This window comes from Mandrillus leucophaeus, unplaced genomic scaffold (assembly GCF_000951045.1).
Source record: "Mandrillus leucophaeus isolate KB7577 unplaced genomic scaffold, Mleu.le_1.0 Scaffold162, whole genome shotgun sequence".
In the NCBI taxonomy this organism is placed as follows: Eukaryota; Metazoa; Chordata; class Mammalia; order Primates; family Cercopithecidae; genus Mandrillus; species Mandrillus leucophaeus.
The window spans coordinates 18791-34504 of NW_012101610.1; the positions used below are offsets into that span (position 1 = coordinate 18791).

Below are 15714 nucleotides of genomic sequence, written 5' to 3' on the forward strand. Positions count from 1 at the left end.
GTGGCTCACGCCTGTAATCCCAGCACTTTGGCAGGCTGAGGCAAGCGGATCACCTGAGGTCAGGAGTTCAAGACCAGCCTTGCCAACATGGCGAAATCCCTTCTCTACTAAAAATACCAAAAATTGGCCAGGCATAGTGGTGGGCTCCTGTAATCCTAGCTACTCAGGAGGCTGAGACAGGAGAATCGCTTGAACCTGGGAGGTGGAGGTTGCAGTGAGCCGAGATTGTGCCACTGTACTCCAGCCTGGGCAACAAGAGCAAAACACCCTCTCAAAAGAAAAGAAAAGAAAAAATCCACAAAATTTATTCAAAATCCACATTATGAGAATCTCTACTATGGAAAACACTAAGAAATTAAGGAATGATACTACTTTATTGTTTCAATATTTGAGGCAATTACGTTTCAATATTTGAGGTGATCAATCAACGGATTTAGCCTAGATTAAACTGAATCTAATTGAAATTTTAAAAGACCGGGGTGTCATTTGTACTCTTCTGAGCCAAAGTAGTCATTTAAAATATCTGTATGTGGAATTGTATACACTAAAGATCTTCTTAGGAGTAACATGTTTGATGTAAACACGATATCAAAGGCTTCAAAAACCTGCAGGGGAAAATGAAATATCATGTGGTTTTATTACTAAGATTTAAAAGGCTTGATTGTCACAACTCTTCCTGTGGCAAATCCCCAACTATCTGATTCTCAAAAGCTTCCATCGGGAGCCTCATTATTGCCAAAGTAGATGGAATAGCTTGAGAGAGAACATCAACATCCTCACCAAAGGTACTATTCCATGCTTCTCAAGTCCCCATTTCTCAACAGGGCTTCCACTCCCTGCCACACTTGTCACCTGGACTCCAACGTATCGCTAGTTCTGAATCTCAAAAAGACGAGCATACAGTCAGTTCCCCCAGCTACTTTGCTCCACTCATTTTTTGCACAAAAAAACTATGAAAAACAAAGCAAAATAAAAATGTAACACTCAACTCCAAGGATTTAGCCTCCATCCTGGACAAGTGTCTTTTCTGTATGTATGGATCCTGGGTGGAGACCCTTGAGTTTTGAGCCTCCAAAACATCTGCATTTAGGTAAATGTGGTGGTTGGGCACTTGCTTTATATTTGCATAAAAATGAGGCATTCCTATAGTTCTCATAAACAAAGAAACAGGTTTATCCAAAGGGAAGAGGGAAGAATGAGGTCAGATTCTGGTGTTCCTGGGTCAATATTTATTTAGCCTGAGGGGTGATTGTGCATTCACAATATTTATCTCCAAAACATGTACTGTAAGCCCTCACTTATCATCATCAATAGGTTCTTGGAAACTAACTTTAAGTGAAATGATGTATAACGAAACTAACTTTGCCATAATCTAATTGATATAAACAAGGGTTAAGGGCCAGCATCGTGGCTCAAGCACTTGGGAGGTTGAGGCAGGAGGATTGCTTGAGGCCAGGAGTTTGGGGCCAGCCTGACCAACATAGTGACACTCTATTTCTACAAAATTAAAAAAAAAAAAAATTAGCCCAGGAGTAGTGGCCCACATCTATCATCCCAGTTACTTGGGAAGTTGAGGTGGGAGGAACGCTTGAGCCTGGGAGTTTGAGATTACAGTGAGCTATGATTACACCACTGCACCCCAGCCTGGGTAGCAGAGCAAGACTTTGTCTCTGGGGAAAAAAAGTTAAGTTTTTATTGCATATTACTGTTTTCTTTTTTCGAGGGGATGGGATTTTGTTCTGTACTCCTAGGCTGGAGTGCCTATGGTATATTTATGATCAGAAAAAACATCACCAAACATCTAAATAAATACCAAAACACTTCTAATATTAAGCATTGAAATAAATAATGTGAGCCATATATACATTTAAGACAGATTAACAAACACAAGTAAAATAATCATTTAGCTAGTTATTCCAGTTCAAGGTTGCAGGGGGCCAGAGCCTGTCCCTGCAGCTTACGACACAAAGTAAGAGCCAACCGTAGACTGGATGAATGCCATCACCGGGCACAGTCATGCACACCCCACATTCACTTAGACTGGGACAATGTCGACATGCCAATTGCCCTAAAGTGCACATCCCAGGCCAAGGCTGGGAATCACCCTTGGAGGACTCAAACTTTTTGCCACTCTCTGCATGTCTGCAAATGACCTCAAAAGTTACTTTGATGCAGGAGGAAACTGGAATGCCCAGAGAAAACCCACACAGATATGGAGAGAACATGCAAGCTCCACACAGACGACAGCCCGGGCTGGGAATCAATTTCTTTTTTCCAATCAAAGTTATAACAAAATGACGCTGGACAAAATGACGTTATTCCAGGGCCTGCTGGATTTGAGGCAGCCACTGGAAGAAAGGATCCGGCCTTCCTGACAGCTTTTTATACCCAGATTTCCATGTTGATCTCTAGTCAGCAACATAATCATTCCCCAAAGAGGATGAAATGTTGATGAGAGTAACAGCTTTCAACATGAGATGAATGAGACATCTCTCAGCCTCATGTGTGACTCCATATGACCAGCTTATACTTGGCTGCCAGTGTTCTTCTAAATCACTCATCAGCTTCAAAGAACCCCAGGGCACAGACCAGGACAAGGCTTGATCTGCGCTTGCCGCTAATCATGGTACCTCATGGCTGAGGGTGTGTCCGAGATTTTGGCACCAACCCGAGCCCTTTACTGCATCTCAAACAGGGTGGGGATGGTAGGTATCAAGGATAACCTAATTCGTTTTGAAAAACAGTAAATGGGCCGGGCGCGGTGGCTCAAGCCTGTAATCCCAGCACTTTGGGAGGCCAAGGTGGGCGGATCACCTGAGATCAGGAGTTTGAGACCAGCCTGACCAACATGGATAAACCCCATCTCTACTAAAAATAGAAAATTAGCCGAATGTGGTGGCGCATGCCTGTAATTCCAGCTACTCGAGAGGCTGAGGCAGAAGAATCACTTGAAACCGGGAGGCGGAAGTCTGTCTCTTATACACATCTAGATGTGTATAAGAGACAGCGCTAATCATGGTACCTCATGGCTGAGGGTGTGTCCAAGATTTTGGCACCAACCCGAGCCCTTTACTGCATCTCAAACAGGGTGGGGATGGTAGGTATCAAGGATAACCTAATTCGTTTTGAAAAACAGTAAATGTACTGCTTTTCTGGTCCATAATGCTAATAATTGTGATACATTGTGATACAATTATGGTGTCAGAAAAAAATGTGATTGTCCTTAGGGACTGTCACTGATGATACATTTTGATATAAAACTGCAGGTTTTGGCCAGGTGTGGTGGCTCATACCTGTAATCCCAGCACTTTGGGAGGGAGAGGCAGGCGGATCACTTGAGGCCAGGAGTTCGAGACCAGCCTGGCCAACATGGTGAAACCCTGTCTCTACTAAAAATACAAAAAATTAGCTGGGCGTGGTGGCTTGTAATCCTAGCCACTTGGGAAGCTGAGGCAGGAGAATCCTTGAACCCGGGAGGCGGAGGGTGCAGTGAGCCAAGATCGCACCACTGCACTCTAGCCTGGGCAACAAGTGCAAAACTCCGTATTAAAAAAAAAAAAGACTGCAGATTATTGTGAGGAAAGGGTTAATAGCAAACATAAATCCTATTTTCCTGGACCCAGATGTACCCACTGAGATAGCTATGAGTTTACTCTCTGGCAGCACTGTGCCTAGGTATGTGCTGAGCTAAAAATATAGAATGTTAGCAGTGCCTGGAACCCATTATCAACATTGCTTGCTGCAATACATCTCATCTAGAGACTGAACTTGGCTTGAGAAGAAAGTAACTAGGACTTTGCACAAATTCTGGCAAACAAAAGTGGCGGCTTCCCTATAATTACAGGGTCTACACCGTATCGACCTCAGCTCTTGAACTGCATGTGCCCTGTGTACTGGGGGAGCGTACAGCTGCACCTGCGCTGTTGGGAGACTTTCATATGGAAGTGCTGATGCTGTACATGTTATGTTCCCATCCTGGACGCCATCCATTTTCATTATTCACAGTTACATTCTATAAAGTCATCACAGACACTTGAGTTAGGGAATACCGAATGATTACTCCTAGGGAAAATACAAAATTAGGTTCCTGCAAGCCTCTGGTCACATTTTCATCAATTGATCAATACATAAGCTGTTTTTTGGGGTGTTTCTGTTTAAAGACACCTTATTTAATACATACTGTTGATTCACTAACACTGACCTTATGGCCAGCAGCAGTATAACTCATGCCTGAATTAAGCTTCTCTAACACAGGTACTTTGTACTTTCTCCAAAAGACATAATCAGGGCCAGGCACGGTGGATCACGCCTGTAATCCCAGCACTTTGGGAGGCCAAGGTGGGCAGATCACTTGAGATCAGGAGTTCTAGACCAGCCTGGCCAACTTGGTGAAACCCCGTCTCTACTAAAAATATAAAACTGTAGCCGGGCACGGTGATGTGCCTGTAGTTTCAACTACTCAGCAGGCTGAGACAGGAGAATGGCTTGAACTGGGGGAAGTGGAGGTTGCAGTGAGCCGAGATCATGCCATTGCACTCCAGCATGGGCAACAGAGTAAGAGCCTGTCTCAATAAATAAATAAATGAATAAATAAATAAATAAATAAATAAATAAATAGATAGATAGATAGATAGATATAATCATAGCCCTTTTGCACTTAGGAACATGAGACAGTACTTCAGCACTATGCCTGGGGGTGACATTAAACAACAAAATCACCAACATAAAGAACAAAGATGCAAAAAATAAAATAAAATAAAATAAAGGCACCAACTATATCAAGAATACTTGTTTGTAGTATGAGAGTTGAAACAAGGTGGACAGGGTGTCATCTTATTTGACCTGGCCAAGGCTGGGAACCACCCTTGGAGGACTCAATTTTTTTTGCCACTCTCTGCATGTCTGCAATTGACCTCAAAAGTGAAATGTGAAACGGTTACTGATTTTGAGTTACATATAAATTTTAGTGAGTCATTGAATTCACAAATTCAGAATCCACAAATAATGACAGTCAATTCTACTTTCTCAAGATAGTTTAATCTGGCGGTATATTTGGACTGCCAAATACTTAATACTTAAAGTATATTTGGACTGCCATCCAAACCTGAGAACATTGTTGGTGGCTATGAAATTATGCTAAGGGGTCATAATCATCACTTTTGTAACGCTGCAAAATACCAGGTGCATCTAATAATCTCCCTTTCTCAGGGGGTAGGCAAAGCTGGCACACACATTTCAAAGCTGAAAGTAGCTTCTCGGGGCCTGGAATCAGGGGGGCACCTACACGGTTGGTCAGGAGCAGGAGGAGACAAGGGCCTCAGAGAATTCAAATCATCAAAGCTGGTAAAACTAAGTCCACTCTTAAGAAAAAAAAAGTAGGCTGGGTCTGGTGGCTCACGCCTGTAATCCCAACAGTTTGGGAGGCCAAGGTGGGCGGATCACCTGAGATCAGGAGTTTGAGACCAGCCTGACCAACATGGATAAACCCCATCTCTACTAAAAATAGAAAATTAGCCGAATGTGGTGGCGCATGCCTGTAATTCCAGCTACTCGAGAGGCTGAGGCAGAAGAATCACTTGAAACCGGGAGGCGGAAGTTGTGGTGAGCCGAGATCACACCATTGCACTGCAGCCTGGGCAACAAGAGTGAAACTCCATCTCAAAAAAAAAAAAAAAAAAGAAAGAAAGAAAAAGGGACATAGCTGGAAATAGAACATAATATCAAAACGTAAGAGCTAGATGCTGGAAATGGAATATAACATCAAAAGTTAAAAGTGGTCAGATGCAATAGCTCACACCTGTACTCCCAGCACTTTGGGAGGCAGAGGCGGGTGGATCATTTGAGGTCAGGAGTTCAAGACCAACCTGACCAACATGGTGAAAACCCGTCTCTAACAAAAATACAAAAAAATTAGCTAGATGTGGTAGCAGGTGCCTGTAGTTCCAGACACTCAGGAGGCTGAGGCAGGAGAATTGCTTGAACTCGGGGAGTGGAGGTTGCCAAGTGAGCTGAGATTGTGTCACTGAAGTCCAGGCTGGGTGACACTCCACTCCTCCATCTCAGGGGGAAAAAAAAAAAAGGTTAAAAGTTAGGTGGAAGTGAAATAAAAGGGAAGAATCACAAAGAACAAACCCAGAATGCTCTTGAGTTCCAATAAAGCTGAAATATTTGCAGTTGTCCTTTATGACTAGGCAGGCTTAAAACCACAAGATCCAGGTGGTAAGATTAAGATTAGAGAGGAAACACAGGGTTGATTTCCTTGGACCAGGTAGTTAAAGGCAGAAAGTTTGGTTATTTCCATTGCCTTGAATGAATCCAAGAAGCAGTAATCCAAATTTCAAATGGACAGGTTTACAGAGATAGACATGGTAGCTGGGCCTCCTGAGTAGCTGGGACTACATGGTTTCCTGTTCAAAATGTTTCCTCTACTGTTCATTTTGTTTCATATTTTGTACCATTATTTGTGAAACAGAAGACAAATTGGAAGTATTGCTAGATGCTACAGCTTTTCCAAATAGTCACTGGTAGGCTGGCCTTATGGTGATACTCAACATAGATGTTGGCAGAGCAGAAAGCTGTGTTTCCTATAATCATAATAAATCCAGTCTTTTTTTTTTTTAGACAGAGTCTCACTCTGCCACCCAGTCTGGATCGCAGTGGCATGATCTTGGCTCACTGCAACCTCCACCTCCCAGGTTCAAGCGATTCTCCTGTCTCAGCCTCCTGAGTAGCTGGGACTACAGGTGCCCACCACCACGTCCAGCTAATTTTTGTGTTTTTAGTAGAAATGGGGTTTCACCATGTTGAACAGGCTGTTCTCAATTTCCTGACCTCATGATCCACCTGCCTCGGCCTCCCAAATTGCTGGGATTACAGGCATGAGCCACTGTGCCTGCCCAATAAATCTAGTCTTTACTGAGCACTTACTATGTGCAGAGAACTGGTCTAAATACTTCACATATACACAGCTACTCTAAAAATATGACACTATTATTATTTTCATTTTCCAAGTGAGGAAGTATGCTGTTTATTTTGGTTTGTCCTAGACCCCCTAGAGCAGGGGTCCACAACCCCCAGGCCATGGACTGGAACCACATCACACAGCAGGAGGTGAGCAGCTGGTGAGCGAACGAAGCTTCATCTGTATTTACAGCTGCTCCCTGTCACTTGTATTGCCAGCTGAGCTTTGCCTCCTGTCAGATCAGCAGAGGCATTTGATTCTCATAGAAGCGCAAACCCTATTGTGAACTGCGCATATGAGGGATCTAGGCTGCGTGCTCCTTGTGAGAATCTAATGCCTGATGATCTGCCACTGTCTCCCATCACCCCCAGATAGGACTGCCTAGTTTCAGGAAAACAAGTTCAGGGCTCCTGCTGATTCTACATTATGGTGAGTTGTATAATTATTTCATTATATATTACTATGTAATAAGAGAAATAAAGTACACAATAAATGTGATGTGCTTGAATCACCCTGAAACCATCCCCCCTCCACTGGTCTGTGGAAAACCTGTCTTGTAGGCAATCAGTCCTTGGTGCCAAAAAGGTTGGGGACCATTGTCCTACAGAAACTGCTGTAGAGAGATATTGATGTGTGGAGCTGGTGGTGCACTGGTTATATGATATGTAGCTTCAGAGGTCTTTGGTCAAAAGCCATTTTACATTCCCATCACTTGACATCTGAAATCATTCTTTTCCTAACTTCGTTTCCTTTCTAGTTTAGATTCCAGGACCCATCTCTTTAATAACTCTTCCAGTTCTTCAATTCGTTTGTCTCTCTCACCTTCAATCCTAGTGACCTGGCCAAAACAAAACAAACAAAAAACCCAGCCCTAAAAGAATCTTTCAACTTTTTTCATTCCAACATATACCCAACTTGCTTAGCCCCAATAAGGAGAGCATTAAACACACACAAACATGTAACCATGTCCTGAAAGCCTAGACTGGGGATAGCTGTTCTTCCCATCGTGGTCATGCGTAAGAAAGCAAATGCTGCAGCCTGGGATGATGACGATGATGATGGGATGACGGGGTAGAGCTGAACCCCAGCTGAAACTCCAGACACCTGAGCAGCTCTTCTCCTCACCCCTCCAGTAGTTACACGAGTTCTGCTTCTCCTGGTATAGGAGGTTCCATTTGCTTTCTTCCTTTCATTGTTCCTGGTCTCCTCAGATATCTAAACTGTTTTCCTGGGTATTCATCTTTCTTTCTCTCTCTCTCACTCTTTTTTTTTTTTGAGACGGAGTCTCACTCTGTCACCCAGACTAGAGTGCAGTGGCGCGATCTTGGCTCACTGCAACCTCCACCTCCTGGGTTCAAGCGATTCTCCTGCCTCAGTCTCCTGAGTAGCTGGGACTACAGGCACCCGCCACCATGCCTGGCTAATTTTTGGTATTTTTAGTAGAGACAGGGTTTCACCATGTTGGCCAGGATGGTCTCGATCTCCCGACCTTGTGAACTCCCACCTCTGCCTCCCAAAGTGCTGGGATTACAGGCGTGAACCACTGGGTCTGGCCTGGGTATTCATCTTTGACTGTCAGCTGCCTTAATTAACCATATGTATCCAGGAAGAGGGGCGAAAGCCTGGGTAAGAACTTCTAGTCTTCCAAGTGAGTACAGGCAGGTAGATGACAGTGGCTGGAGGGCTAAAATGCTGAGCAGTGATTTCAGCAGCTGCGCCAGGCTGGGGAGACAGGATGGAGCTCAAGCCCCACAAGGTAAGGAGCCTTCTTGAACCCCCGACTTTCAGTTGAATCATGGAATGGTCATGTCCTAGGAGTAAGGATCAATCACACACTAGTACCAGGGTTATGCCCAGAAGTAAAGAGAAAACAGAAATAGGGTGGTCTTTAGTGAAGCTAAAACTAGCCTTCAGTGGGGGCAGGGGGAGCTACCAAAAGAAAATTTAACCTTCTTTGGATAAAGAAATATCCCCAAGAGCCTTCAAAAGTTTTCATCTGCAACATCTTGGATTTGATAAAAATATACAAGGCATGTTACAAAATAGAACTCAATCACATAAAAGAAAAAAGAAAGATAAACAAGTGATCCAGGTACCAGAACTTCCTGGCAGGGATTTTAAAGTAACTATGGTTGATATGGTTAATAAACTTAAAAATGGTACATTTTCCAAGAGACCTGGAACCTATTAAAAATAGAGATAAATGGAAATTCCAGAACTGAAAAATACTGTTTTAAAAATGATTCAATGGAAAGATCACATGAACTTTAATTCAAAATAAATAAGCAAAAAGAAAAATAGCTAAATCTCAGTTGGAAATTTTAATATCTCAAAAATACATAAATTTGAATATATAGAGGCTGGGCACGGTGACTCATACCTGTAATCCCAGCACTTTGGGAGGCAGAGGCGGGAGATCACAAGGTCAGGAGATGGAGACCATCCTGGCCAACATGGTGAAACCCCATCTCTACTAAAAATACAAAAAATTAGCCAGGTGTGGTGGCAGGTGCCTATAGTACCAGCTACTCAGGAGGCTGAGGCAGGGGAATTGCTTGAACCTGGGAGGTGGGAGGTGGGAGGTTGCAGTGAGCCGAGATTGTGCCACTGCACTCCAGCCTGGTGACAGAGCGAGACTCCGTCTCAAAAAAAAAAAGAAAAGAAAAAAAAAGAAAAAAATTAATACATACAGTATATAACTTATTTAATCCTAATAATACCTGATTGGAAATTTAATACTTCTTTCAATGACTGATCTAATAAGCAGACAAAAAAAAAAAAATAGAATACAGATGACTTGAAAAGCATGACACTTAGCCAGCTTTGCCTAGGTGGCATTTATAGAACACCAGAAGCAAAACCTACAGCACACAGTTTTTACAAATGCACAGAAAACATTTGTCAAAATATACCATGTACTAGTCATAAACAATTCTCAAAATGCCAAAGAACTGGAATTGAGTATACTCTCTGATGAAAGGAAATTAAAACAGAAATCAACAACAGAAAGATAGCAAGAAGCCCCCAGTGCTTGGAAGTTCAGCAACACATTTCTAAAAATTTTAAAATTCCATGCATCAAAGAAGACATCAGAGTGGAAATCAGAAAATATTTTGAGTAACCCAAACAGACTGTTGGAGTAACCCATAATAGACTCTAAATTTGTTGGGATATTTTTGTTGTAGAATTTAAAAATTACTGGGAACTTCATATTCTTTTGTTTCAGTCTTTATTTTAAAATAAGAATGTTTTGATAAAAAAGCAAACAACAAAAAAGAATGCTTTGAGATGGCATCTACTCTCAAGGACTCTCATATCTCTTGAAAGAAAAAAAGATGGAAAAGTTGCATGAGTGTGTGTGTGTGTGTGCCCATGCACACACATGTGTAGAGAGAGGTATGCTAGGGAGATGCCCACAAACTTTTTCTTCTTCAATTTTTTTTTTTTTTTTTTTTGAGACAGAGTTTCGCTCTGTCACCCAGGCTGGAGTGCAGTGGCACAATTTTGCCTCACCACAACCTCCTCCTCCTGGGTTCAAGCAATTCGCATGCCTCAGCCTCCTGAGTAGCTGGGACTACAGGTGCACACCACCACGCCTGGCTAATTTTTATATTTTTAGTAGAGATGGAGTTTCACCATGTTGGCCAGGCTAGTCTCAAACTCCTGACCTCAGGTGATCTGCCCGCCTCGGCCTCCCAAAATGCTGGGATTACAGGCGTGAGCCACCGCCCCTGGCCGGCCCAAACTTCTGACAGTATTTACCTCTGAGAGAAAGAGATAAGAAACTGATCTGGGAATATGAAGGTAAGTGAGGGACTGAAGGCTTTTAAAATAATGCTACATAGCTTGAGTGTTTTCTAAAGCCTTCCTATATTACTCACACCACATTTTAATATAAAACATTGTTTTAAATAACTGACCACTGATCGGTGGCACAAAATCACACACCCCTGAAGGTATACTTACCCAGGTTCAAGAAGCACAACCAGATAGAAAAAAACAGTATCACAAAACTGGATAACAACTTAGAACCATCATCATAATTGGTCATCTCATTTTGAAATATTACTATTTGTTCTGGGCTCTACGAACAAAATATTTTCTGGAAATTTAACTTTCAAGTGTAATGAAGTCCATAATATTTACACTTAGTATGAGGATTCCAACGATGTTTTAATTGGGAGGTTAAGAACCAGTTAATAAGGTTGTAAGTATGTCTTCACTAAATCAACTTAGTAATTCTGTATGTTTTTTCAGAAAACGTTAAGTTCTAACCTTTCATTTGGGGGTTTAAATCCATTTTCACCCTTTCGACAATACCCTGAACCACAGTACTTCTGGAAGGCACATAAGCCAATTCCAAAGGGAAAGCAGAAGCTAAGGAAGCTGTGACGTAGAAAGGCACTTCATCGACAGGCTGAGCAGCAAAATCAAAAGGTCCGTTCTTCTTTATAACAATAACAGAGCGTACTGCCAAGAGTGCGGCACTAAACAGAAATGTGAGGACCATTTCCACAACTAAAGCAATACATCGCCGCCTCTAGAAGAAGAAGAAAAAAGATTATGTTAATTGCCCTAAGAGGTTATTAACTTTGCAAGTTCATTTTTGAATTTTTTTAAAAATTTTTAATTTTCGTGGGTACATAGCAGGTATATGTATTTATGGGTTACATGAGATATTTTGATACAGGCACACAATGCATAATCATCACATCAAGGTAAATTGGGTATCCATTCCCTCAAGCATTTATCCCTTATGTTACAAACAATCCAGTTATACTCTTTTAGATAGTTTTAAATGTATGATCAAATTATTTTTGACTCTAGTCATTCTGTTGTGCTAGCAAATACTATGTCTTATCCATGCTTTCTATTTTTTTGTACCCATTAACCATCTCCGCTTCCCCCTTACCTACCCCAAGCTACCCCTTCCCGGCCTCTGTTAACCATCCTTCTACTGTCCATCTCCATGAGTTCAATTGTTTCAATTTTTAGTTTCTACCAATAAGTGAGAACATGCAAAGTTTGTCTTTCTGTGCCTGGCTTATCTCACTTTACATAATGACCTCCAGTTCCATCTATATTGTTGCAAATGAGAGGATCTCATTCTTTTTCATGGCTGAATAGTCGTGTATAATTCTTTTATATTAAGATAAAAGATACTTCATAAAAGAATATATTGGTTGCCAAAGACACAGCTTCACTCTATAATAGCAGGAGTTTCCTGGACTGTCTTTTTTCTGCTTTCTACATAACAGCCTGCTATTATCTCTCTCTGGGAGAACTCTGTATTTGGCAGAGATAACCCAGCCTTCGTACTGAAAAAAGTAAAACAGTAAAAGTTGAAATTCAATGATCAAGCTGTCAGAATTTCCCCCTGTGGTCTCTGAGCTGTTGGAATAACCCTATAGGTAGTTCAACTTACCTTTAAAATAAAATTCTTCCAGAGAAGAACCATAAATTTTTTGGCCTCCGAGAAATCCATTCTTCTAAAAAGAGAGGAAGTTCAACTCTATGGAGGGAGTAAAGTTTTTTAAAAAGAAAAGATTATCTAATGATGTGTAAATTTTAGACAAGTAAATTACTTAAACTACTTAATTTTATAATCAAGCTTTAAAGACAAGAAATATTTAATAAAGATTTAAAATAGGAACTATAAGGATTTAAAATATTTGAGAAATTGTTTATCCCTATTATTTTTTTGAGACAGAGTCTCACTCTGTCACCCAGGCTGGACTGCAGTGGTACAGTCTCAGCTCACTGCAACCTCTTCCTCCCACAAGTGATTCTTCTGCCTCAGCCTCCTGAATAGCTGGGATTACAGGCACCTGCCACCACGCCTAGCTAACTGTTGTATTTTTAGTGGAGATGGGGTTTCACCATGTTGGCCAGGCTGGTCTCGAACTGCTGACCTCAAGTGATCTGCCCGCCTCAGCCTCCCAACCTACATTTTTAATTTAGTCAACATCTATGGAGCTTCTAATATGGCTAAAATACCAACCACAAAACAAAGATCAATAAGTTGTTGATGCAAGTTTCCAGATAAATTTTGCCAGTAGTTTTCCCAATCCCCATGGAAATACTAATTTAAAAACAACAAAAAAACAAGTAAGTCACCACCAATGGCAAAGCAACAAAACAGTATATAAAATCACAGCACAACTATAAGCCCAAAATGCTATTCAATAATCTATCAGATTGGAAGTAACTACCACTAACAGTATTGCTAAGGGGAACAGATTTGCAATGAACTGAATGTTTATGTTCCCCTAATTTCTTATGTTAAATCCTAACACCCAAAGTCAAGGTATTTAGAAGTGGGGATTTCGGGGCTGGGCACAGTGGCTCATGCCTGTAATTCCAACACTTTGGGAGGCCAAGGCGGGTGGATCACCTGAGGTCAGGAGTTCAAGACAAGTCTGGCCAACATGGTGAAGCCCTGTCTCTACTAAAAATACAGAACATTAGCCAGGCCTGGTGGCAGGCGCCTGTAATCCCAGCTACTCGGGAGGCTGAGGCAGGAGAATTGAGGCAGGAGAATCACTTGAACCAGGGAGGTGGAGGTTGCAGTGTGCTGAGATTGCACCACTGCACTCCAGCCTGGGCAACAAGAGTGAAACTCTATCTCAAAAAATTAAAGAAATAAAAGAAAATAAAAATGAAGTGGGGATTTAGAGAGGTGATTAGAATGGGATGAATTCCCTTATAAAAGAGGCCCCACAGAGATCTCTCATTCCTTCCACCATCTGAGGACACAAAGAAAAGACAGGCCAACAAGGAGAGGGGTCCTCACTAGACATGGAATGTGCTGCCACCTTGATCTTGGACTTCACAGCCATCAGAACTGTGAGCAATAAACTTCTGCTGTTTTTAAGCCACATAGTCTGTGGTATTTTGCTATAGTATCCCAAATGGTCTAAGAGAAGATTCATTCTTACATTTAATGAATATTTTCTGAATACCTACTACATGTCATGTGAGGTGTAGATATACAATGGGAAGCAAAACAAATGAAATTCATCCCTCATGGTAAGGGTGACATGGAAGTTTCCTTTTAATAACCAAGGATCTGAAGTTAGACTGCGTAGGTTGAAATCGCACCACTACCATGTGGGATTTCACAACTACGTGACCGTGAATATCTGACTTAAATTCTTGGGACTACGAGAAAGAGAGCTGGAATTCAGGGCCAGGAATGGAAGGGATTAGATTAGGACTTGACTTTGTAAGTAAGGAGGAACCTAAAGGAGATTGACCTTCCCTGGGACTCCAATAATCTCAATCCTTTTAGCTTCTACAAAACCCAACTTCAAATAATCTCAATCCTCAATACAGGATGAGGGCGCTCCCAAGATTGCAAGTACTGACAGCTGCCTAACATAAAAAATGAATCCTCTCTGGAAAAAAGTAACAAAATGCTATAGTCAACTACTCCTACAAGCAATTTTTTCTGAATATGACATGAGATGAACATAAGATACTTTAAAATTTCTACTATTACTACAGAATATCTTTCTGACCTTGGGGTAGGCAGAGATTTCTTAAAATGGATACTAAGGATACAAATCATAAAAAAGGGGCTTTATCAAAATCTAAAATTTCTGCCCATCAAAATCTAACCTAACATCAAGAAAATAAGTTGGGGACTGAGCCTTCACGTCTGCCCTAGCACCAGGCTAGATCTCACAGCTCCAGGTTCTGGGCCTACGTGGTAGACCCAGCTGCCAGGCTGACCCCTACAGATACAGGCTCCAGGCTTACCCATTGCCAGGCTAGTACCAGCAAACTGAGCCTCCAAGCCCATACCAATGCCAGGCCAGATTCTGCAGTCCCAGGTTCCAGCCCAGCCTGGTGGACTTAGTCTCTGGGCCTGCCCCTGTACTAGGCTGACCCAAGCACTAGGCATGTCCCAGTGGCCCTGGGCTTCAGCCCCATCCCAGAATAAGGATGGCACACCTGGGCTCAAACATCTGGCAGGCACCTGCAAATACAGGGTCCAGGCCTTCCCCATGCCAAGCCTTGTGAACCCAGGTCCTAAGATGGCTCCAGGACCCAGTTTTTCACAGACCTAGCTTCTGGGCTAGCAACCATACACCCAACCTCCAGGCTGGCACCAGTGGACAGTGGACACAGGCTACAGGTAAGACCCAACTAGGCACAATGCTAATGCCTAGTTCTAGGACCCCTGAGGATAACAAAATCCATGGATGCTCAGTGTCTTACATAAAATGGTGTAGTATTTGCATATAATCTACATACATACCCCTTATGCCTCAGATTTTCTCTAGATACTCATAATACCTAACATAAAATCTATATAAATATTTGTTACACTGCATTGCTTTCTATTTGTATCATTGTCATATTGTTAATTATTATTATCATTTTTACTATTTTTGGCCCACAGTTGAATCTGTGGATGTAGAACACACAGATATGGGGGGTCAATTGTACACATTTTTCTCAAGCACACACACAACATTCTCCAGGAGAGTTCATATGTTAGGCCACAAGATAAATCTTAGTAAATTTATGAAGCCTGAAATCCATTTCAAATACCTTTTCCAGCCACAGTGGTATTATACTAACAATCAAAAATAGAAAGAATTTCGGAAAATGCAGAAGCACATGGTAATTAAACAACATTCTCCCAAACAACCAATGAGTCAATGTAGAAATTAAAGGGATTTAAAAATATCTTGAGGCAAATGAAGATGGAAACACAACATACAAAAATATGTAAGTTATATAGT

General features: G+C 41.8%; 1 protein-coding gene across 1 annotated transcript in view; it reads right to left on the reverse strand.

Moving 5' to 3' along the window:
* LOC105536637 (putative uncharacterized protein CRYM-AS1) overlaps nucleotides 1-15714 on the reverse strand; it is a 36609-nt gene that overhangs the window by 8974 nt on the left and 11921 nt on the right. Inside the window, exons 2-3 of the mRNA XM_011976038.1 lie at nucleotides 12387-12473; nucleotides 11237-11501 (exon numbers count right to left, since the gene is read on the reverse strand). Coding sequence (XP_011831428.1) covers nucleotides 11237-11501; nucleotides 12387-12446 — 325 coding nt within the window. The 5' untranslated portion in view covers nucleotides 12447-12473. The remainder of the gene's footprint in view (nucleotides 1-11236; nucleotides 11502-12386; nucleotides 12474-15714) is intronic.